Raw genomic sequence first — 23,387 nt, forward strand, 5'->3', positions numbered from 1 at the left:
GAAAGCGAGCCTCTCTCTCTCTCTCTCTCTCTCTCTCTCTCTCTCGGAAGTTCTTCCAACGCTCGCTGCGAGTCAGCCCGTGGCAGCAAACCGTTTCTGCTTGTGACGCGAGAACAACCAAAGATGTTTGTGAAGATCGTGCTCAGGAACTACGAGACGGGAATCTTTTTCTATGTACATACATCCTTTAAACGTGGTGATGGAGGCGTAGCAAAATATTCCCATCTCATAGCTCCTCAGCATGATCTGAAGGAGCCTCCTCACAGAAGTTCTCATGTCCTAGGTGTCACACGCCAGCACAAATGGAAAGGGTGGCTTTTTCCATTTGCAGAAAACTATTTGCAAACACAAACACCACACGTGTGCCGTTTCACCCCATCCGTGATCAGAGAATGCCGGGTTTTCAGACTGGAAACTGAAAACTCCTTGAACACATACAATTCAGGTACACCGGGCCCCTCTGGGCCTCGTAACACTGCAGACGTCCTGGATGGAGCCATGAGGAGAGGAAGATAATTGTATTACATTTATTCATTTAAACACTTTTGTAACTCCAGTGGGTGGGGGTGCGGTGGCGCAGTGGGTTGGACCGCAGTCCTGCTCTCCGGTGGGTCTGGGGTTCAAGTCCCGCTTGGGGTGCCTTGTGGCGGACTGGCGTCCCGTCCTGGGTGTGTCCCCTTCCCCCTCTGGCCTTATGCCCTGTGTTGCCGGGTAGGCTCCGGTTCCCCGTGACCCCGTAAGGGACAAGCGGTTCTGAAAATGTGTGTAACTCCAGTGGTAGGTTTGCATATCAAACTACTAAAAATTAGTTCACCCTTCTACTCAGGCAGATACCCTGAACTTCTCCAGTAACCCAGTTAAGTTTCTTGCACCCAAATCTGTCCTCCTGTTGATGTAATACGCTCTTTGCGTTTTCCTCCGAGATGTACGTCACTTTGGAGGAAAGCGTCTGCTGAATGAATAAATTTAAATGTAGCTAAAAGGCTGAAGGATTGCACAGCAGCGTCAAATACGCGATTCCTGGACGTTACATACATTACCTATTTATAATTTCAGGCTGGGGCATCCCTTTTCTTTGGGGGGGGGGGGGGGGGGTGTTCAAAAGTACAGCTTTAAAAGTATAGGGAGGACTTGAGCCATCTGTGGTGATGCAAGTACACCAATGGCCAGCCTTGTACCTCCATCACATAACTGAAGGATTAGGCCACTGACAACCAACCCTTGTGGCTTATGACACTTTCCGGTTACTTCACATAGCGGCACTGAGGCTTCGAAGGGCCATCGCATAATAAACACAGTTATAACTGGATCCCGGAAGCCAGGTCCCACAGAGATATACCGCACAGGCCACGTAAAAAGATTTTCCAAAAAAAGTTAAGAAAATAATTTAGCATGTTTAAACAAGTCAAATTTTAAACCATATTGCGCAACTCCAAGTATCCTTGTTCAGATATGATGCAATCCAAGTAACATGTTGTATTCCCTTAAGAACCCAGCAGACACTAATATGACACACTGAGGTTTAGACATTTTCATCTGATCCGTGGACATTATTTCTTGTTCCTAATAATTTTTCGCATCTCAGAATTCTAAAAATCTCACTGACCAAATAGGACTAAAATGCAGCATAAAATGTGTCTTACAAAAAAAATCAAAATTTCAAAATCAGTCTTACTGCATAATTGTCCAAGAAAGTGCACACTGGATGCAGAGCACAATTGGCATGCACTTATTATGAGCAAAAAAATGGGCGACACGGTGGCACAGCAAGTAGTGCTGCCGTCTCACAGTGCCTAGGTGGCGTGAGAGAACGTGGGATCGATCCCCGCTCAGTCTGTGTGGAGTCTGTATGTTCTCCCTGTGTCTGCGTGGGTTTCCTCCCACAGTCCAAAGACATGCTGTTCAGGTCCCCCTTAGTGTGCGAGTGTCACAGAGAGAGTGCGTTTCACTCGTGTATGGATGAGTGACCCGTTGTAGTCTAGTGTATCTAGCAGTATAAGTCACCTTGGTGACTAAGGTGTGTGGGCTAGTAAAACTACATAGTATCCAGTGTAAGTTGCTTTGGAGAAAAGCATCTGCTAAATGAACAAATGTTAATTACAAAAACACATCAGGTTGCACGCAAAGTTGGTGTTGAGTGGACTGGCGTCTCAAAATTCATTCACAGCCCTCGGAATCCAGCTTCACCTCCAGCGCTGGGTTCTTTTTGATGGCACAGAGAAAGGAACCCACACAACACACCCCGGCGCGTGCAGTGTGCGAGAGGGATGTGGACAAATGCTTTGGGGCAAATTTGGCTTCCATCTCATTTCAGCGGGAGGGTGGGTGCAGCTGCCTTTTTGGGGACTCTGTGCCGCTCCAGCTTCCTGTGCCAGCTGGGCAGTAATGAAGAACTCTTTTGGTTTTGCAATTCCGCTTGCTACTGGTAAAGAGGGATGGGCGGCCGGTTGGGTGAGCGGGCAGGCGGGTGCGGGGTTATAATTAACACAGACTGCCAGTGGCAGCAGATGCGGCTGAAGGGTGGGATTCCTTATCACTTCCTTGTGACAATACGGACACACCCGCACGCTAACAATTACACACGCGCTTGTATGAACACTCAAACACCGCTCAACACCACCACCAACTTCACAGCACTGGTCGTTTCAGCCCTATTACAAAACAGAAGGACGGGCGGGCGAAGAGCACAGGCAAGCAGCGTCCCTGCAGGGGAGCCTGGGAGATGCCGTCTCTCCCCACCGCACGAGTCTGGGTGACAGCTAGGTTATCGCTGTGGCCACAGAAGAAGGCTGTTGCTATCCAAGTCTTGCAAGCTCAAGGTTAATTATGGAAGACCATTATCTGCTTCCTGCACCAGACAGCTCCCTGCTCACTACACTCATTTTTCAATAATTGCCTCTTAATGAGTGCGAAAGCTTGTATTACCCTTGCTGGCGATAACCCCTAGGGGCAAAGTGCCAGTTCCCTTCTACCCTGGGTTCAGGGAACTTGAAAGCTGAAGTAATACACACTACTAGTTGATTTAATCTCTTGAGAACTGCCGATATTGACCAGTGTTCACATATAATAGTTCCTGCTACAATATTCAGCAGCAGCCACTCACTATACCAAATCTTATCATGTGCCTTTGTTCTGTGCCGTGTCACTGTGTGAGAAGAGCACTCTGTAAAAAAAAAATAAATTGAACTGAATATTATGGCTTCTACAAGTACTATCAGTGCTGGTGTCCCTGCTCCTGTGCTTCAGGTTCACAGATGGATTCAGATCCAATATTTGCAAGTTCATCCCATGTCAGCAAGGGTTTCCTTCTAGTGCTCCAGTACCCTCCCTCACTTTAAAGATGTGTTTCAGGTGAACTGGCAATCCTAAATTGCCCTTACTGTATATACGTGCAACTGAACGGGTGTGTGTGGCTGCCCCGTCATGGACAGGCATCCAATCCAGCATATACCTTGGCTTGCCTAGGGCCCTGTGCTTCTGGGATAGGCTCAGGATCACCCCAGCCCTGTACAGGACAAGCTGGTAATAAATGGATAAAGTGCTGCTTGCTTACTTGGATTAAAAAAAAACCTTTCATCCTGACTCATATCTCAACTAGCTTTCTAACTAGACAATTGGGTGTGATGGTATTATCTGAAAGCTTCTCCACAACAGCAGCCACGTGCACATAAACGCTTTAACCTGCTTTGTATTTGTCCGAATTCTTACTCGCCACTCATCCCAATTACAACAGAGGCACGACCCGTTGCAAAAATCTTCAACACAAGGTTTTTTTTTTTTTTTTTTTTTAAGTGACGCAGTAGTGCTAAAGTGTGCCACCGAGCAAACCTGGATGAACACGTCTTGCTCATCAGTGGAGGACTGTGACAACTCTGCCCCCACCCTATGCATCTACATTGACCAACAAACAAAAAGAAAAAAATGTGGTAATCAAATATTTAAATTAATTTACGATTACAACCAACTCCAATCTTGATGGCGATTTGTGGGAAACGAGTTTATGCAATTCTAAATAAACTCATTCATTATTACGCTCTCTCGAAAAAGATTTTGAAGTGTAAGGAAAAGCCAGCTAACTGAGATCAGTTGAAAAAGAGCACACGGATATTTCAGAATAAGGCCCAGGAACCACAATGCTCCAGTAAAATCAAGGTGTAAGTGTGAAAAGACAAGAAGAACAGTTACCCCATGCATCACTAAAAATGTGTACCAGAGGGCAAGGATCATGCAAGACCAGCAGGACGTCGCCCGGGCAACAGCGGGGGGTTTCTTATCCTGGGGGACACCTGTTTGTCGAAGGGGCCCCAGGGAACACGGGAAAGCACTCAGTTCTCCTCCGTCGACAGGCCTTGACAGGTAAGAACCAAAAGAGGCTACAGCTAAACTGAAAGCCTGCACGGCAGCCTGCACAATATAAAAAGGGTTTTTCATTCGGAAATTACCCGATGGGGAGATACCACATTTCAATTTCTAAAATTTTTACGGGGGAATATTTCTCCTGCTACAGGATATTAGCATTACAAATTATCTCCAGCAACAGAATATGACAGTTTGAGGTTACAGCACATTTTCATCTTCAAAAGGAGGAACACGGAGTGACTAGTTGACCATTGGAAAGTTGACTGTTAAGAAGTTAAGAACTGGTCATAAAACTTTAAAAAAAAAAAAAAAAAGTGGGGAAAAAGTGTATGCCAACAATTTCAAAATCATGTTCCCACATGTCAGAATGATATTACAAACATAGCATTTACCATGGTCAGAAGTCATACATTTATTGTAATTTTGGATTAACTAACTATGTGGAGACAAATATACAGTAGGGCAGAAAAGTGGACAAAGCCTGGTCTTGTGAATGACCGCGATGAGTCGTGAAACCCTTTCCATGTTAATGGACAACAAGTGTATGAAAAAGGGCATCAACACAAAGCAATTAAAAAGTGACACTGATGAGCTTATGTCCAACAGCCCACATGGCAGCGAGTTTATAAAAGTTGAGAATCGTACACTAGATACTGAAGGGGAAATAATTCACTTTGTAATAAGTGCAAAATGCATTCACAAAGACGTCCTTTATCACATTACAAAGTCTGTGCACCCCATGCCAGTTACCCGGCACGCTTTTTTTACTGGCTCCTCCACTCAGCTACCGATTGAGGCAGCACCCAGCTGACGGAGGTGTTTCCCCGTCGTCCGTCTGACACGATGCCCCAAAACACAAGTTCTCCTCTTCCTTTCATTTCATATAAACTATACTTTAACTTACAAAGACCATGTCTATACTCCCATGAAAGTTCAAATGTCACAAAAGAATAATCCAGAAAGCCACAGGACAGACCACAGTGACACAAACAGGTCGTTTGTGATACCCAGCAGCGTGGAAAGACGGTACTGCCGGGATACGTGGGCTTGTCTCACACACCGCTTCTGCACATTTTCCACATGTTCAGATCGACATCTCCAGTACCGTCCAATGACCGCCGCACCCTTTTACATCACGTACAGGAAAACGAACGTACGGGACTGCCGAGGCCCACTCGCTCAGCATTAAGAAATTCTGCACAGGATGAGGCATCTGAGTAGTATACTTGGCTATGCGGTGGGGGTGGAAAAAACAAAGGTGCTATAAAACTAAAGCAGCACTGATACCATGTTGCTGAAAGGAAGGGGAACGTGGTTTCCTTTTGGTAAATAGTTGTACAAAATTACTTTGATGACTTGCCACCCAAGGGCTGCACGCAAAGGTGCAGCTGGGATGAGATTTGAGAACTGCGGCCAAGGACAATGAAACAGGTCAGGCATGGTAGGACCGTCTAACAGGTAGTATATTGGCTAGTCATCATCATCTCCTTGCAATTGAAGATCCCAGGTTTAAATGTTGCTGTAGTACCTTTGATCGAGGTACTTATTCAGCTATGAAAAAGTATTTTCCAATTTCCCAATCCAACTGAGAAGTCTGAGAGACCTGAAAGGAGCTGTTTATACCCAAAACCCTGTAAATGTCACTGAGCTGAAGTAGTTCTGTATGGAGGAACTGGCCAAAACCCATAGACGCCAATGTCAGACATAGGTTCTGTTGCAGTCATAGCAGCTAAAGGTGGCACGTGACATTACCGTCTGGGCAAATAGGTTTTCACACCTATCATTGCTCAATTCCCTACATTCCAGAGCAAGGAAATGACGAAAACAACACTGCTGACCTTTAAGTTAACTCAGGCTCCAGAGAACCAAATACTTCTTTCACAGCACTGTACCTTTAACTGATACAATAAGAATTGCCAGCTGTATAAATGGGTACATCATAGTGTTATATTTATATGCCAAGCTACTCACAAAGTCGGTGCGTAGAGAAGCGTCAACTAAATGCAGTGCAGTTTAATAAATACTTGTCGAAGAGGCCCCTTGAGGATAGGGCACACATGTGACTAAACAATGGTGAAATTTTTACAGTTACAAAGCACAGCAGCCGGTATCTGTGTACAACCTGTGTAGGAGCCTTATGGTAAGGGAAGAGGGCGTATATCAGTGTGACTCAAACTGAAAGTGCTTATACGCTAGCAAGGACAGTTAACATGAGAAAATGCGACCGGTCTCACACTGCATCATACACTGCTTTGAATGCCAGGGCTAAGCAGCTAAGTGGCGATGCTGGAAAAACAAAAACGTGCTCTACAAAAACTGCACTTAACATGAAACGATATACTCTGCCATGGTGCAAAAACTCACTGACAAATGCGAATTGCTTCATAGCGATTTTATAACCAGTTTTTACAGTTAAGCAGGAGCAGCCGGGTACAACTTCCCATCACAAACTAGGGAAAAGAAAAAAAAAAAAAAGGGTGTGACAATAACAAGAGTGGCCTGCCATAAGGTCTGTGGGTGACTATCATTTAGAGAGCACGTCATTTTAGTGACGCTCATGAACTCGTCGACTTCATTGATGCAACACAACCGATGTGCTGTCTTGCTTCACAGGTACAGAAATAAAAAGGAACAATCTAGAAAAACCGGAGGGCAAGGCACGGTAACATGTGACTTCATCTAGGTACAAGTTTATGTGAAATTAAGGTGCCATTAGTTACAAAAGCTAAGACCACATTTTCAGGAAAAAAAAAGTGATTTACAAGAGAATGCCACATAGAGCATTCAAGATCAAAATCCCTTCCTATGCTTTATTATATATTGCCAATCAAAAGTAACATGTTCTAATATTATCCTGCAGCTTTGGTCAACATGTAGAGCAAAGCAGGTGAGGTGCCTTGCTTGAAAGCACTACTAGAGGACCCAGTAGTTCAGGGGTTACTAACATGAGGGGGTCCACAGTCCATATATTTCAGGGCAGAGTTTGTGAACTTGGATGGGAGGAAATTTCACTAACCTCAAACTGAACTTTAGCATTTCCTTCAGTTATGAATGTAGGGAAATTTTTATATATTTTCCTTTGTAATCCTTTGTAATCCTGTGCATTTTATTCATTTAAATGTTATTCTGAGGAGTCATAGGCTTCACCAAATTGCCAAAAAAGGTTCATCGCACAAAAACGGTTAACCTACGCCCTAATTGGGATGTGAATCAAGCGGCTCCAGGTTAGCAGTCTTTGTACTTCACCATGATACTACCTGCTGCTCAATTTCCCCCAACAGTGAATTCTTTTTCAGTGACCCAGTTCGGCACTTTGCTGTCAAGGGGCGGCTTACATCACACACTCCCACACACTTCTGGGTGAATATGTAAATGGCTCAAGTCCGAGGAACGAAACAATATTTAACGTGACGACAAAGTCGTGTTTCCGACACCTCGTAACTTCACCCGTCACTACATAACACTTGCGATGAACAAGGCAATCGCAACTTCTCGTTTTCCGCATGAAAACTCTATACTAGTAAAGCACTGAACTGCACAGTAATGGAAGAATGAAACACTATGAATTTTGCCAAAACAATTATAGCTGGAAGGTGTTTACTGTATCAAAGATGAAAGGGAAGAATAAGAGCAAGTACATCTTTGGTTTTTCAACGATTTGGGAGTGATCACTTATTAAAACTATGAAAGCATTTAACTTTTTAACATGAATATTGCTAAAAAGACAACAGTGTAGATATTGCTCTGTAACAGTTGGTAACAAACATTCAAATGTGAGTGAAACAATTTAAAAAAGGAAGAACTGCAGTTTAGTTGGAGGGGGAAAAAAAGATGAAACATGAAAAGCAATGTGCCTTCAGCAATGGGGAACAGTCACACCCCCAAAGAAGGCAGCCTGTTTGAGTCATAATTCCCAGAACACACTTGACCTGTTATACATTGGACTGGTACCCATAAATCAAAGCTTCACTTTTTTCTTTTTTTTTTTTTTTAAGATTTTAGTCATGATGGATGACTAAACTGAATTAAAATTGAATATACATGTTTTTAATATTTGATATGTAAAAATAAATTTAACTTGTCCATGACTCACAACTATTTAAAGTGTTTTTCCCCAAAGATACTGGAACTAATACAGACCCACCCAAAGCTGCTGATATTGACAGGTTTTTAGACCTTGAACAGCAAAAGCTGCACTTCCACTCAGTCAGTTCCTTTGCTGTGCCCATCTTGTGACAGGTTTGACTAGTATTTTTCCAGAGCGCCGACAAGAAATGTGACATAGATGCTGGTGCTGAAATGCTCTGTACAAACCCGTAGGAACAATGCCAACACGTACTACTCCATCACTGGATAACTGCTCAGAAATGTGCTGTAGGACACTAGGAAAGGCCAAGGAGTGGTCATCTAGGAACTATGAAGAAACTTTGTTCTGAAAAAGAGAACAGAACAAGCTTCAAGCCTTTGTTCTCCTGCCACTAGCTTCAAAAACAAAGAAAAAAAAAAAACAACCTTTTAAACATGCAAGTCAGAAAGCAGAAATAAAGAGAGTTTCTTGCCTTCTGGAAGATCGGCATCTCAGTTTTAGCAAGCCCTTTACTTTCATCTTGCACTCCCGTAAATTCAGAAAGATTACATAAAAGACTATTACCACCATTATTTAGCTGATGTTTTTCTCGAAAGAGACTTTGTTAAATTTATACAGCTGGGTAATTTTTGCTTGAGTAAAATTTGGGATAAGAACCTTGATCAAGGATACTACAGCAGGAGCGAGGATTTGAACCCAGGCCCTTTGACTGCAACAGCATGGGTCGAACCAGCACACCTGGGACCCTCATTATTAAACAGGTATCAATAAAGAAAGCTAAATTAATCAGACAAGCCCTCCGTTACCTCAACGCTGGAGCAGTACTTGATCTGGAGCACAAAAGCAGTTTATGACCGCGTTCATCAAGACACGGAAGGTCACAATATTCGGAAGGAGACAACATTCCACCAGAAAGGATACACACCCTTAACAGTAATGAGTGACAAAGAAGTCATTGCGAGATAGGAATGGGGCTAATGTCATGGATGCCCTGCTTGCACCACCACACGAGTACGAGGAGGCAAAAGACACGTTGAATGTCAATTGAACCTTTCAGATCCTTAAACAGGAAAACATTCCTGCCAGGGCATCGCTAGAGGAGTGTGATCATTTGTCACGTGCATACGGGCAGCACCACCGAGCAACACTCATCAACAGTTAGTAACGGAGGAGCATGGTGGCGCAGCACGCTGTCTTGCAGCGCCTGGGTGGTGTGACAGGACATGGGTTCGATCCCTGCTCGGTCTTTGAGAAGCCTGAGTTTCCTCGAAGTACTCTGCCCCCCGACCCCCACAGTCCAAAGACGTGTTAAGTGAATAGAGGACTCCAGATCGGCCATGAGTGTGTGTGTTGTTCTGGTGTATAAAGAAATGACTCACCGTAGTGTACCACCCGTTTTATGTCACTGTGGGTGAAATGGTGTCACCTAAATGCTAAATGGAAAAAAAAAGCACCTGCTAAATGAATAAATGTAATTGTAGAAATGCCACTGACAGAAAGATCCCTGTTGATGGCAGGAACCTATTTACCATAGTAAAGGCAGCTGTATAGTACATTATACCAGTCCAGTTGTCAAACTGGCATTACATAGCTGCATGAGTAAAACATTTGAATGAGTGAATGATATCGATTGCTCGCTTTCCCAGCAATGTGTACCACACAAAAGGGATGCAATATCACTGGATGGCCAAGTAAAGTTTATTTTTCAGAACTCACAGACACATCATGTTTCCACCCATGGAAACAGAGTAACGGCCATACAGCAGACACTGTACAGACAGGTATTGTATTGAACTGCCCTGTTTTACATTACAGCATCAGCACTGCTGTACAGTTTCCACGACTGGCTTTCTCAACCGTTTCGCTAAACGGAACAGGTTGCTCCCAGTCGAGCATCAGCTAGGACTGAGGGCCCCAAGCGGAAGTGTTGCAAAGCAGATTGAGGAGGAAGTGGTTTGTTGGAGATGTGGGCAGTATGAGCGCCGCCACCTGTTCACAGAGCGTTGATGCACGGTGGGGCTCCAGTCAGTAGGGAAAGCCCTATAGCACTGCTGAGACCAACTGCAGTCCTTAGCCAAGCTCAATCACACCCCCCCCGAAACACATATATCCAGCCTGGGCAGCAAGCCCTCCACTTTGCATAGTGCACACAAAACGCTCATTTGAATACAAGGTTTTTAGTGCCTCTCCTGGAGCTTTATCAGCCCTTGGAACCAAAAGGAAAAAACAAAACTACTAAAAAAAAAAAAACTTAATGTTTTTAGCTGAGGCCTAAAAAAAAAAAAAGGGGGGGGGGGGGGGGGGGTGATTATAACTATTTAGAAACCTTCATACATATTATTTGCATATGGTAAAGTACACATATAGCCACAGAAAATGCAGAACTGAACTGGCCATAGTATGCACTACAAATAACATTTATACATAACATACACACACTTATACTATGACAAAAGTCACCCCACCCTGTACCTTCAAAAGTTAAAGGCTGAGGGTATTCAAAAGGTCACTATTTTACAAGCAAATCAAGTAGCTGTTTACAAGTACAGCACTATCAAATATTTATAGGCTACATTGAAAATAACCCTGCTTTCATACTGAAACTACTCCTGAAAAGCTTATACATTTACCTAGGGCTTGACTGGTAACTCGCACAGTCACCACAACGAATGACAACCGTGAATGCAACATTGTGAAATTTCAGGCTCCAGAGCACAGCCGGCGCTGATTCAGCACAAAGTGTAAACATGGTACTCTAGATGTGGAGGTGATCGAGTCACCTTGCTGCATCGAGGGACAACTTTGTTCGTTGCGAATGCTTGTTTGCCCCAGGATCCGGTCTCGTGAAGTCTTGCATCACAGCACGTAATCCTTCATTCCTTGTTCAGACAGTTAGTCGGAGGACACACCTGTGAGATGTAGCGCTACGACATGCACATAATAATGGCAAACTGTGCAGGATTGCTGACACCGATTACGTTTCCTTTCCCTCAACTTCAAATATAAATCACTGCCAATTAAATTGTGATGAAGAACTGTATGCTATGTTGTACCGTAACAGCCAGGGGGCAGCTACATGCAATAAATACTAGATACTTTTTCAAAAAAAATTCTGAGAATGTAATACTAAGCAGACAGATAAGTTCAGAAATAAATACTTTTATGTGCTGGGTTCATTCAAGCATCAGTTATTAAGTAAAGGAAAGCATATACTGTTGCTTCTGATGTTTTAGTTCGGCAATGAGTGCAAAGCACTAAATGTTACATTTTGTCTAGAAGATATCCCTCATGGACTCTGGCATCTTCTCTATGATATGTACATCGCTTTGGAGAAAAAGTGTCTGCTAAATGAATAAATATAAAGCATCTGGTTTAGATTTGTTTATTCATCATTTGTAGATCTATGTTGTTTCGAATAAGCTTTAAGTAACAAAAAGTTGCACCGCGCTGATAGTATAGAGATACAGCATCACCATATTTTCCTTTGCTGCTTTGCACAACTGCTTTGTTCCAGAAATCATTTGCATGAACTGCAAGAGTACTCAAGGTAACTACAAATTTACAATACCATAAAAGCAGTCTTTATTTTTGCTTCAAAAGTATACTGAGTAGTCTAGTTCTAAAACAGCCCATCACTTCCTCCATGCGGAGGAATAACCTGCAGTTTCGACCACTTTAATAACCCCACCATTTGCCCAGCGAACCCCAGACTTGTCTCATGTTTCTTGCATTTGACCGATGACTTGCTTGTGTGCGTTTGCTCCCTGACATCTATTTAGTCCGTGTACTGTGACAAATTGTGACAATTAGTTCTTTATTGGCTTTGTGGTGTCATCTTGGGGAGGAAGAACAGGTAAGCATGTCACACACTCTACATATCCAACACATAGGTTTTGCCAACCAGTCTAGATACACCAGGGAAGAGGTAAGTGCCATTCCTTGTACTTCAGGTTACTGGCAGGTAGAGTTGGTTAGTTACAGCCTCAGACACTGAAGACCCTCTTGTTTTTGTTTTCTGCCATTAGAGTTGTCCAACTTGCAATAGTCTGGTTTGCATTTTCTAAGTTCCTTGCTCCGGTGTTGTCTTACTTCCTTTTTCCCCTAGGAAGTGCCTTTGTGATTTTGTAAATAGTCAAACACCAGTTGGAAGAGTAAAAGACTGCACTTACCACACTTGGTTCTTGATTTTGTTGACGTTACACCCTGGCTACCCCTAGACGCCTGGGGATGTACCATTAATTTCCCACCTTACTACACATTCTCATTAAAGGTAAAAATAGCAGCCTTTGCAGAGGCATGCTTTAATTTTCACATTTCCTATTCCCACCACTCACAGCCACAAATGAGTGAAATTGAGCTTTTAAATAAATAAATAAAATAAAATTAAAAAAAAAACTAAATTTCAGAAATGCTGAAATTGTAATGTTAGCTTAATAAAAAAAAAAAAATACTGAAAATATCAGTAATTCAAGGAAGAGTCCCAACAGCACCTTAAAACTTTAAAGACACTTAAAAGTAGCACGAACATTACTGACTTGCTTTCACAGACTGTTTGGAACAAATCAAACCCAAGCCTTGTGGAAATACAGACAAAAGAGACCTTGCTGCACCTAGTGAGCAGTCAAAAAAGGGAGTGGACCATCATGCATTACCACCCTCCTAAAAGGGAGCTTTAGAAAGATCCTTTGAGAATGATCATTGTTACTCAATTGCAGAAATCTCAAAAATCCAGTTGACATTTCTTGGTTTTCACAGTCTGGGCCACACCTCGAAAAACTACGTACAGTACTGTCAACTGCATGGGACGGTAAATCTGTTACTACTGCCTACGGGTCTAATCTCAGACATTTGCAAATTGCTTGAGACCATTTTTGAACCATGTGCCTGCGGTGTAGCGGTCACCTAAACATCCTTAATACACTGGTGGTGCCCCAGCAGTGTTAACTATGGAAAGGCTGCAGTCCATACAAAACACAGGGCTATGAGTGACATCGCGTGGTGCTGCACATCCCTGGATAACGTAGTACCTCTATGAGCTTCTGAACGTTTGCAAACCTAGATCTATTTACACACAAAACATTTACCGGTCAAACCCACTGTGATGCAACAAACACTAGAAACTTCCATGGTTACACCGAACATGGGTGTCGGCCTCCTCCTTTACAATACACACACACACACATTTTCAGAACCGCTTGTCCCATACAGGGTCACGGGGAACCGGAGCCTACCCGGCAACACAGGGCGCAAGGCCAGAGGGGGAGGGGACACACCCAGGACAGGACGCCAGTCCGTCGCAAGGCACCCCAAGTAGGACTCGAACCCCAGACCCACTGGAGAGCAGGACCGTGGTCCAACCCACTGCGCCACCGCACCCCCCTTCTCCTTTACAATATTCAGGGCAAAATATAATGCAGCTCTTAGTGTTCTGTTCTTGCATATGAAAATTTATGCATCAAGACAATTACCATAATGCAGCATCAATATTAACCATAGGCCTAAAACAAGCAGCTTTTTGCCCTCAGTGTCATGTCCTATATACATCCACAAGATGTTCATAGTTTTTCTACATCATCATTTAAGCATAGACAAACTGAATATGTCAGCAAGTCACTTGGGTGGCAGGAAGTACGACAGCACAGCAGGTAGTGCCGGTGCCTCATAACTCCTTGGAGGCGAGTTCAGAAGTAGATTTGAATCTGGTTCAGTGTGAAGAGTATGAATGTTCACATACTACATTCTTGTGAGTTTCTTCCAGTTTCCTCCCACAGTGCAAAGATGTGCATTTAAGGCAAATTGGTGACTCTAAATTGCAAAGTGTGTGTGTGTGTGTTCTGAATTTGTGACAGAGTGAATGATACTGTCAAATGTATAAATGGGCAAATTAATGTAGTTATTTTTAAATTAGACACCTAGCAATGCAAATCATACTGGAAAAAGGACATCAGTTAAACACTAGTAACTGTACACTGGAGAAAAAAAACCTGTGCTAAATGAATACATGTAAATGCAGGAATGAAACATTAAAACCATGTATTTCCTGACAGGTTGAGGAGGGCTGCTGGTGTAGCAATCGGCATCATGTCTGAACACCTCAATAATGCAAGTCAGTGCATTAAAAGCCCTTGGAAAGCCTGAGTCACTGTGAACCAAACAAAGCAGGGCAAGACAACTTTTAAAGCCTTGGGTGACGTTCCTGGTTAAGATCCCGTTTTCCACATTAAGGTGACCTTTAGCAGGTCACTGAGCCAATCTCTCCTTGTAACTTGGCAGACTGCAAGCACTTTGATTTGACGTTCTCAGCAACACGCAAGACGGGAAACGTTATCTGTGCCTACCGAACACAGCGTTCATGAAGTCAGCCTAAGGGCACAAGTTTTTTTTTTTTTTTTTTTTCTAAATTTACAAAATCCAGACCCCTGAGAGCCATAGCAACAATTGGTCTAAGAGATTGTGCTCTAATTTTAAGCGAGATAGTCTAGCGCTGAGTTTATTTTTACAGTAAGTACTTAGAAGACAATGTATGCTGTACTTCATAACTCACATTTTCAGTTGAAATTTTATAACTACCTAAATGTGCACCAAATATTTCTTCTTTGAAACAGCAAGACCACATTCGCTACATTTAGGTAGAAAATCTCAGTCCACACTTTCTGTAGAGAATACAGGTAGCAAATACATCTGAACTAGTTACGTCTGAACGGGTCTTATATGGAGACTAGCCGGAATCACGGTAGTGAAAGCCAGTTCAGAAATTGTACATTTCAGAATAGTCCATGACAGCTCCCAAGAAATTACTCGACCAGCGTGTATGCACACACCAAGATATTTGGCATTGTGGGGTCACTGGAGGATCAAAAACTTAATTTACCGTGCTGGTTTCTTCACTAATTCCACCTTTTCAGTGCTTGTTGTTGGACTCCCACTAAATACAAATAAAAGTTGGGGTGACACCATATACAACCCTTGTTGACACACAATCAGCTGTTATCACACACTAGAAGACAATGAAAGAGGAGGAGGAAAAAAAAAAAAAACTCAAAAACACCACCGAAAAAAATACTGACACTACAACATTCACACACACTGGAAAACAAGCGGTGCGGTGCGTGGGTGGACCACAATGTGAACGGCAATGGGCGGGGGGCAGAATTTACTCCTGCTTGCCAAAACAGGTCAGAAGAACAGGTCTGTCTGCCTTCCTGTGGCTCGAGTTAACCCCTCCGTCACCCATCCATGACATCCAGGGTCAACACACAGCACAGGTGGACAAAGGACACGGCTGAACCGTCTTCCCTCTGCACGATGACCATCTCGTCTTCTGCTTGCCAAGTCACGAAGGGACTGTGAAAACCTGGCACGGGAGGCGGACTCCACGCGGGCACACCCATACAAGGCCGGTCAGACCATAACGCCCCAGTTTTCGCCTGCAGTGTCACAAACATCGGCACCCACCTTGACCTCTGAACTAGTACCTCCGCTCACTCACACCCCCCGAGGCCCACAAGAAACCCAGAGTCAGCACTGCAATGATACACTGCTTAGAGGAAGGCAATGCAAAAACCCAAAGAAGCCTGTCCTGATACACACATTGACATTTCCTCTTTACTTAATACAGCTTTTAAAGAAGGGAGCTAGGGGATTTTCCAAAGAGTAACCAATGTGCAAAATGTTAAGTATCTTTTTCCAGCAGAGTTACAAATTAAAACTTCACTAGGGATGCTGGGTGGGCAACTGCACCTGCTGTCCCTCGTTTCCATAGCACCATTTCTCTCTCTCTCACACACACAAACACACACACAGACAGCAGGGCGGCCAAATATCACATATCTCATTCACCTCCCTCACGTGCACCATTTTTTATTTATGTATACGGCTAAGTCCAAAACACATATCAGTTACCATAAAAGCCACCCATCCGCATCATGGGTGTCAGCCTGCTGCCACCAAGAAAGGGGAAACCACGAGGGCAGCACCCGCTGGCGGCGCGAGGGACATGGGAACAAGGCGCACTATCTCCGATAAGGGCGGCACGCGCCGCCGCCGCCCTCGCCGCGCGCTCGACCCTCCCCGCTCTACGAGCTCTTTGCGCCACAATTCCTCTAAAAACGGCGCATTATTAGCGCAGCGGTGCACTTTTTCAGCAAGAATGCGGCCGCAAGGCCAGCAAATAAGTTTGCACACTGTAAACGGGCACTTCCCGCACGTTGTTATTATTATTATTACTGATAGCTCAGCTGTTGTCGGAGCAAAACCAGCATGATCATGACGCGCAAAGCAGCCGACTCCCGGCTTTCTGCTACGAAACCCGTAGTGTAACTTGCACTTATTGATTTTATTTAGTTATTTCTCTTTTTTTGGGAGATGCTCGCCAGATCTGTGTGGAATAGACGAGGAAGTGCCCTGGGTCAAACAGGTAGTTTAGTTTACATAGTCAGTCGGTCTGACTTCTTACTTGACTAGTTTTACTTCTTAGACCAACCAGCTCGCTTCGAAACAGAATACTATGGTACCTGTCACGTTTACCTCAGACTGAGGCTCAGTGTCCCGGGCAACACGAGCAGGAAAACATTTATGAAACCGGCGGTGTGTGTTCCGCGCACATTCCTGAAGTGGTGCATTTCGCTACTCTGCGAACATCACTTCCTCAAACACACACATAGACTCCGCAGATTCGTCGGAGCTTGGTTGGTAAAGGACAATACTCTGTCTAAACGCAGTGAAAATAAAGCCGCGCGCGGGGCAGTGCCGCATGCGACTCGAACAGGTGTGTGTGCGCGCGCGCGCGCTCACCTTGGTGTAGTACAACATCCACAGCTCGTACAGCCGCTCCTTGGAAGCCATTCTTCTCCACTCCAGCGCCTTTCAAAAACACCTCACCTCTCCCTCATTTACACGCTTTTTTTGGTTGTTTGTCTCTCCGTCTGTTTGCTCGCTCGCCGAGGGTTTCGCTCACCGCGCTCGAGCCAGCGCACGTCCCGCCGCGCGCGCCCGCCCGGCCATTAGCTCCGCTGCCTCCCCGAAGTCATCAGATAAAGTGTTGGTGTATGGAAACAAGATTAGGGCGGCGGGGGGGAGAAGAAGAAGAAGAAGAAAAAGACGACTAAATATAGCAGTCCGCACACAGAGTCGAGTGCGATAGCAGGAGGCCGGGGTGCCTTAAAGGACAAAACATTTGTACATTAAGCGCGCCCGCGAGACGAGCTCCAGTCACGAGCCTGCCTCCGTGCATGCGCATGCATGTACGGACAGGTTAGTGAAGAACAGGTTCCGTTGCGCGAAGAAGAGAGAGAGCGAGAGACCGCCCTCGTGCTCCAGCACGAGACCAGTGGTCGGATCTGTTGAGAATGACCCGCTCCAAAGTGGGCGAACCAGGTCCGAGTGAACGGGTGTCACCAGTGGCCTTAAAGAAAATCAAACCGAAACTCCACAGGTCCTTCTACTTTGACCTTCTGACAAACAAGCAGAGCACACACAGGTTGAACAGCCTTAAAGACACAGTCTTCCATTTTGAGAAGTTAGCGTGTGCTCGTTTGGCCCAGTCACTCTGACCCCTGACTCTTTTGCGCTCCTCCATCAGCTCATCGACTGCCCTTCCTTCTGCACTTTCTCATACAATCACTGTATGTCCAGTGGCCACTGGGTAGCGTAGTGGTCAGAGGCATGTCTTACCTGCAAGCGAACCCCACTCCCTGCTGTTGTACCTAAAGAAGGTGCTTACATAGATTACTCTAGTAAAAATTACATAAATAATTCTAAATTACTTTGAAGAAAAGCACCAGCTAATGAATAACTAAGTAACTAATCAGTTGCTGGCACTCAAAACAAACAGAATGTGTGGAAAACCTTAGCATCTTGCAAACAAGGTAAATGTGTCTTGTTAGTGGTAGCAAAATCAATGTGTTCTTTTTTTTTTTTTTTTAGAATTCTCAGGTGCAAGAAGTAGAAATAGACATCTGAAATCTGATGTTTTAACCAGGATAATTTTGCCCACACTGCAAATTCCTCTAAAACCGAAAAGGTCTGCACTAAAAATAATGTGGGCACTAAACAACAGGAAAAAATGCATCTGCATCATGTGAAAATGTATCTAGTGGCTCCGTAAACTTGAGACAGGTAGATACATAGATGCTGAAATGTGTTGAATATTATAAATTTGTTCTCATTACTGCAGGTTTTGTGTATAGAGTTTTTGTCTCACATTCTGCGTCCTGTCTATAATTCTCAGCCCACATTCCAGTCTGTGTATCAAGGCCTGTGCTGTAAACAATTTCTTTTAACAAGACAGAGCTTTCCCCTCTGTTCAGACACAAATCAACTAAACAGAGGTTTTATCTAGCGAAAGCAGTGGAAATAAATTCTAAAAAAATTATAATGCTCATGGTTTAAACAGATTTAAACAGGGAGCTCTCTTTTAGTTCAGGGAAAGACTTCTGGCTAAGCTGCCTCCCTTGTAAATATAATTTAAGGTATGATTTAGATGGATGACAAAAGGTAGGGTCCCTCGGTGCCCTTATCTAAACCTGTCTTTAGCTAAGAAATAAGCCACAGAAACATACAATTTAATACGCTGCTGATAGAGATCAAGTGCTTTAATAATAATTTCTCAGAGATTTTCCAAGAGGACTGGGCTTGGCCGGTCACCTGGCCAAAAGTGTGCACTGCACAGTTTCCAGACTGACACATCTTGTGTTCCGCTGCAGTCTCCAGCAGTGATGTATTTGTGAGTGAAATTGCATAGACTTATAAATCCCTTTTGAAGATAAACATGTAAAGAACTGCTTAGCCTTCGGGCTGCACGAAGGAAATGAAGCTCACCAGCAGGCCATATCAGTTATAAAAGTGCAAAGATGATGATGGGTAACTGGAAAAATGTGTATTTTACTTTTTTCTAAACAAAGATCTGTTTTAATCGAAACAATGCAGAGCTTACTGGACACTTAAGGCAGGCAAAGAATAATTAACTCAAGAATCAGATGTGTAAAAATATTTGTTTGACAGTAATTATCAAAAGTGGGAGGTGCGGTGGTGAAGTGGGTTGGACCAGGTCTTGCTCTCTGGTGGGTCTGGGGTTCGAGTCCCACTTGGGGTGCCTTGCGACGGACTGGCGTCCCGTCCTGGGTGTGTCCCCTGCTCCTCCAGTCTTACGCTCTGTGTTGCCAGGTTAGGCTCCGGTTCGCCATGAACCCGTATGGGACAAGCGGTTTCGGACGGTGTGTGTGTGTGTAATTATCAAGGCAAATACAGTAAATATTGAAAATAGTAGGAGTATTAGGATAGTATGACTTTTATATACATGGGGGTTACAGATAAAAGGGTTCCAATCCTTTCAACTGTTTCATTGAGGGGACTCATAACAAAATGGTACATAAACAAGTTTTATAATACCTGTTTATGTTTTTCTTCATTAACAAGTATCGGCGCATTATGTTGAGCTGGGGTGCATTAGAGCTTGAAAGAACAACAGCTTCTGATACTAATGATTGCTGCTCCAGCTAAGAAGGAGAGAGGAGACAGCTTCCCAGCAGGAATCTTGCGTAAGTAATTGTCACTGTGATGCTTCTTCACATAAGTCACCTGCAGTTGACAAGCAGCTCCATTCTGAAGAGTAATTACTTGTTTTTTTTTTGCACAGTTAGAAAACTGATTTTCATTTATAAGACACATTTGGAACCAATGCATCTACATAGAGAAAAGACAAATGGATGTCTCGATGTTTGAAGGGGCCATGTGACACCTGAAAAACCAACAGTTTTTCTGATACAAAAGTCTCCAGCAGTGTCCTGTCATATGAGCAATGATCTATAGACTGTAGAGATCAGGGTCTTAGCCAAGCAGGAGGATTTTAGTTTCAGTGCCCTCCCTGAAATTACCTGTATTACACTGAACAGAGCAACAACAATCCCACCCCACATCACCGGAACAGGACATATAGTCTGTTTCACTACCAATGGCATATTGTTCTTAAATGGGAGAAGAAAAAAAACACAAACAATAAACATTTATACTCGTGTTAAAAAACATGGACACAAATGTAGGTACAGTACAGATGAGTCAAAGTCAAAAGTCAAAGTGGCTTTATTGTCATTTCAACCAGCTGGTACAGTATACAGTGAAGTGAAACAACGTTCCTCCAAGACCATGGTGCTACATATAAAAAATTTATTATAATATATTATAGACAATAAAAAACAGTATATTACAATACAATAATAAATGCTGTAAAATGTAAACATAATTGCAAAAAAATTACAAAGGGAATGGAATGGTGTTCATTGGAGAGAGAGAGAGAGAGAGAGAGAGAGAGAGAGAGAGAGAGAGAGAGAGAGAGAGAGAGAGAGAGAGAGAGTGTGTGTGTGTGTGTGTGTGTGTGTATACATGCATGCATGCATGCATACATGTGTATGTGTGTGTGGGTTGGTGTCAGTTCAGTCCTTGGGTGTAGAGGAGTCTGATGGCTTGGGAGAAGAAACTGTTACACAGTCTGGCTGTATGGGCCCGAATGCTTCGGTACCTTTTTCCAGATGGCAGGAGGGCGAAGAGTTTGTGTGACGGGTGCGTGGGGTCGTCTGCAATGCTGGTGGCTTTGCGGACGCAGCATGTGGTGTAAATGTCTGTGATGGAGGGAAGAGAGACCCCGATGATCTTCTCAGCTGTCCTCACTATCCGCCACTGCAGGGTCATGTCATCCAAAATGCTGCATTTTCCGAACCAGGCAGTGATGCAGCTGCTCAGGATGAAAGAATATAAAAAATATATGAAAGATGAAAAAATATATGAAAGTTCACTGGCTGCAGCTCTAGTCTCACATTCGCACTGTTTCATTACCTCATTGTTCAGTTCCAGCGACACCATGAGAAGGTGACAGTTTTTGGGTATTGAGCAAGTGATTGTGAACACCACTGCTAAGTTATACTTATACTTATTATTACTTATACTGCTTTTACTTCTGAAGGAAATAGTGGCTTAATAATAATTTCTGTAAGATTTTCCAAGATGATCGTATTTAGTTAGTCACCTGAGAGAGAGCTTGCCCTGTACAGTTATTACAACTTGGTTCAACTTGCTTCCATAGTTTTTACAGCTCCTGTCTCTTGATGGCTAGGAAAGTGAGGAACATTGCACATGTTTTTTGGATGAATTGGCCAGCATTACATTTTTTAAATCTGTTTTTGTATTGACTTGCATATATATTTAGGATCATTGTCTTGCTGCATGACCCAGCTGCATTTCAAGACTAATGGTCTGAAATACTCTTTTACAATTCGGTGATACAAAGAGGAATTCGTGGTTCTTTCAATGAATGCACCCAAGTACTATGACAGTAAAACATCCCCAGACTATCACACTGTCACCACCATGTTTTACTGTTGGTTGGAGGTTTTTACTCTGAAGAAAACCAAATATGACATTTTGGTTTTATATTTTGTTTCCCAAAATTTCTGCTTTTGATTCATCATCCATAGAACGTTCTTCCAGAAGTCTTGAAAGACTTTTAGGTGCTTTTTGAAAGAACTTTAGATATACTTTTATTTTCTTTTTAATAAGCAGCACTGCAGGTTTTTCCGAGGCTTATGCAGAAAATAACCAGCGAATAAATTGAGGAAAGTTTGTATTATTAAGATTTTATTAACTGTGACTTAGTGGAAAAAGTGATTTTGGATTAACAAACAAATCAGACTAATTACCTGAAAAAGCTGTATTTTCAGCTATGTTTTTTAGTGGAGTTTTTGGAGACAGCAGGTAGCACAGTGATGTAAGATTTCACTTTGTAGTTGAAAACCCTAGGTTCAAACCCCTACTCTTGCTATGTTACCCTTGAGGAAGGTACTTTTCCTGAACTGATAATACAAAATTAACCACCTGCATGACTGGGCAAATAATTTTAAATCTCTAGTATAAAAAAACCAACATTGTAAGTTGCTTTATAATAAAGCATTAGCTAAATGAATAAATAGTAATTTATAAGATGTAGACAATCTCTAATCTGTGGGGCGTGTTACACTTTCATGTGTCATAAGAGTTTGTGTTGGCCCATCGCTGACTTAATTCTGTGTTTTTTTGTGTGCTGGTCAAGAGGAGGATGTGCAGAATGGACCTCCTGGCAGTTGTATTGTCATAGCAACGGCCTACATTCCACACCAGGCTGAGCCAAGAGCTCTGTGGACCTCTGTTCTCCTATTTCTGTCCTTATATTCATGACTAGGAGCACGAGAGTGCGTGTGTGTGATTGTGTGTGTTTTTTTCAGATTTTTTTGTGTATATACAGTATCTCTATTTGCATCTTCAGGTGTTCAACTGGAGTTATTTGCTGAAAGTGGCAGAAATTTTGTGGATGCTCAGCACTGTCTTCTTTATTGAAAGGTTGAAAATTGTTATGCAATTATCCCAAATACTCAAGATTTTATAAAATGTGTTTTAAGGGTACACAGAAATAAGGTATTCATCAAGCTGAAATTCTCAACAGCACAGAATGTATTGGTTGACAAAACAGTCAATGTAAGTGTTATATTTTCTAAAAATCTCATTTTAACTATGTAGCCCAGATTACATAGTCTTATATTTTCTACTTTTTAGTAATAGCTAATGATATTATTTCAAATGTAGTTCCAGTGACTACTGTTTATTTGAAAAAACTGGCCTTATCTTGCTGGCTGTATTTAGCTTACTACAGTAGGTCAATCAAACCCTATATTGTTTTTTTCAGCTAACATATTGGACTTCTTGATGGTGTTATAGTTAATAAAAATAACAATAGCATGAAAAAGTACAAGACATTGGGATGGAAACTAAAAAAAGCATGATCTTAGAAAACAACCTGGTTCAGGGAATAAAGAGGACTGGTAAAAGGAAAAGTGAAAATTTCATGTTTAACTATCCCTAACAGAAAGGTTCTGACAGTATTCTTTTTGTGATTCAATATAATTCTAAAATTTCTCGG

General features: G+C 43.0%; 1 protein-coding gene across 3 annotated transcripts in view; it reads right to left on the reverse strand.

Annotated features, from left to right (window-relative positions):
• Positions 1-17,712, reverse strand: part of nbeal2 (neurobeachin-like 2) — a 49,920-nt gene extending 32,208 nt beyond the window's left edge. For all 3 annotated transcript variants that reach the window (XM_018740706.2, XM_018740704.2, XM_018740703.2), the window contains exon 1: positions 17,240-17,712. In XM_018740706.2, the coding sequence (XP_018596222.2) occupies positions 17,240-17,290 (51 nt within the window). In that variant the 5' untranslated portion in view covers positions 17,291-17,712. The remainder of the gene's footprint in view (positions 1-17,239) is intronic.
• Positions 17,713-23,387: the final 5,675 nt, after the last annotated feature.

This window comes from Scleropages formosus, chromosome 18 (assembly GCF_900964775.1).
Source record: "Scleropages formosus chromosome 18, fSclFor1.1, whole genome shotgun sequence".
In the NCBI taxonomy this organism is placed as follows: Eukaryota; Metazoa; Chordata; class Actinopteri; order Osteoglossiformes; family Osteoglossidae; genus Scleropages; species Scleropages formosus.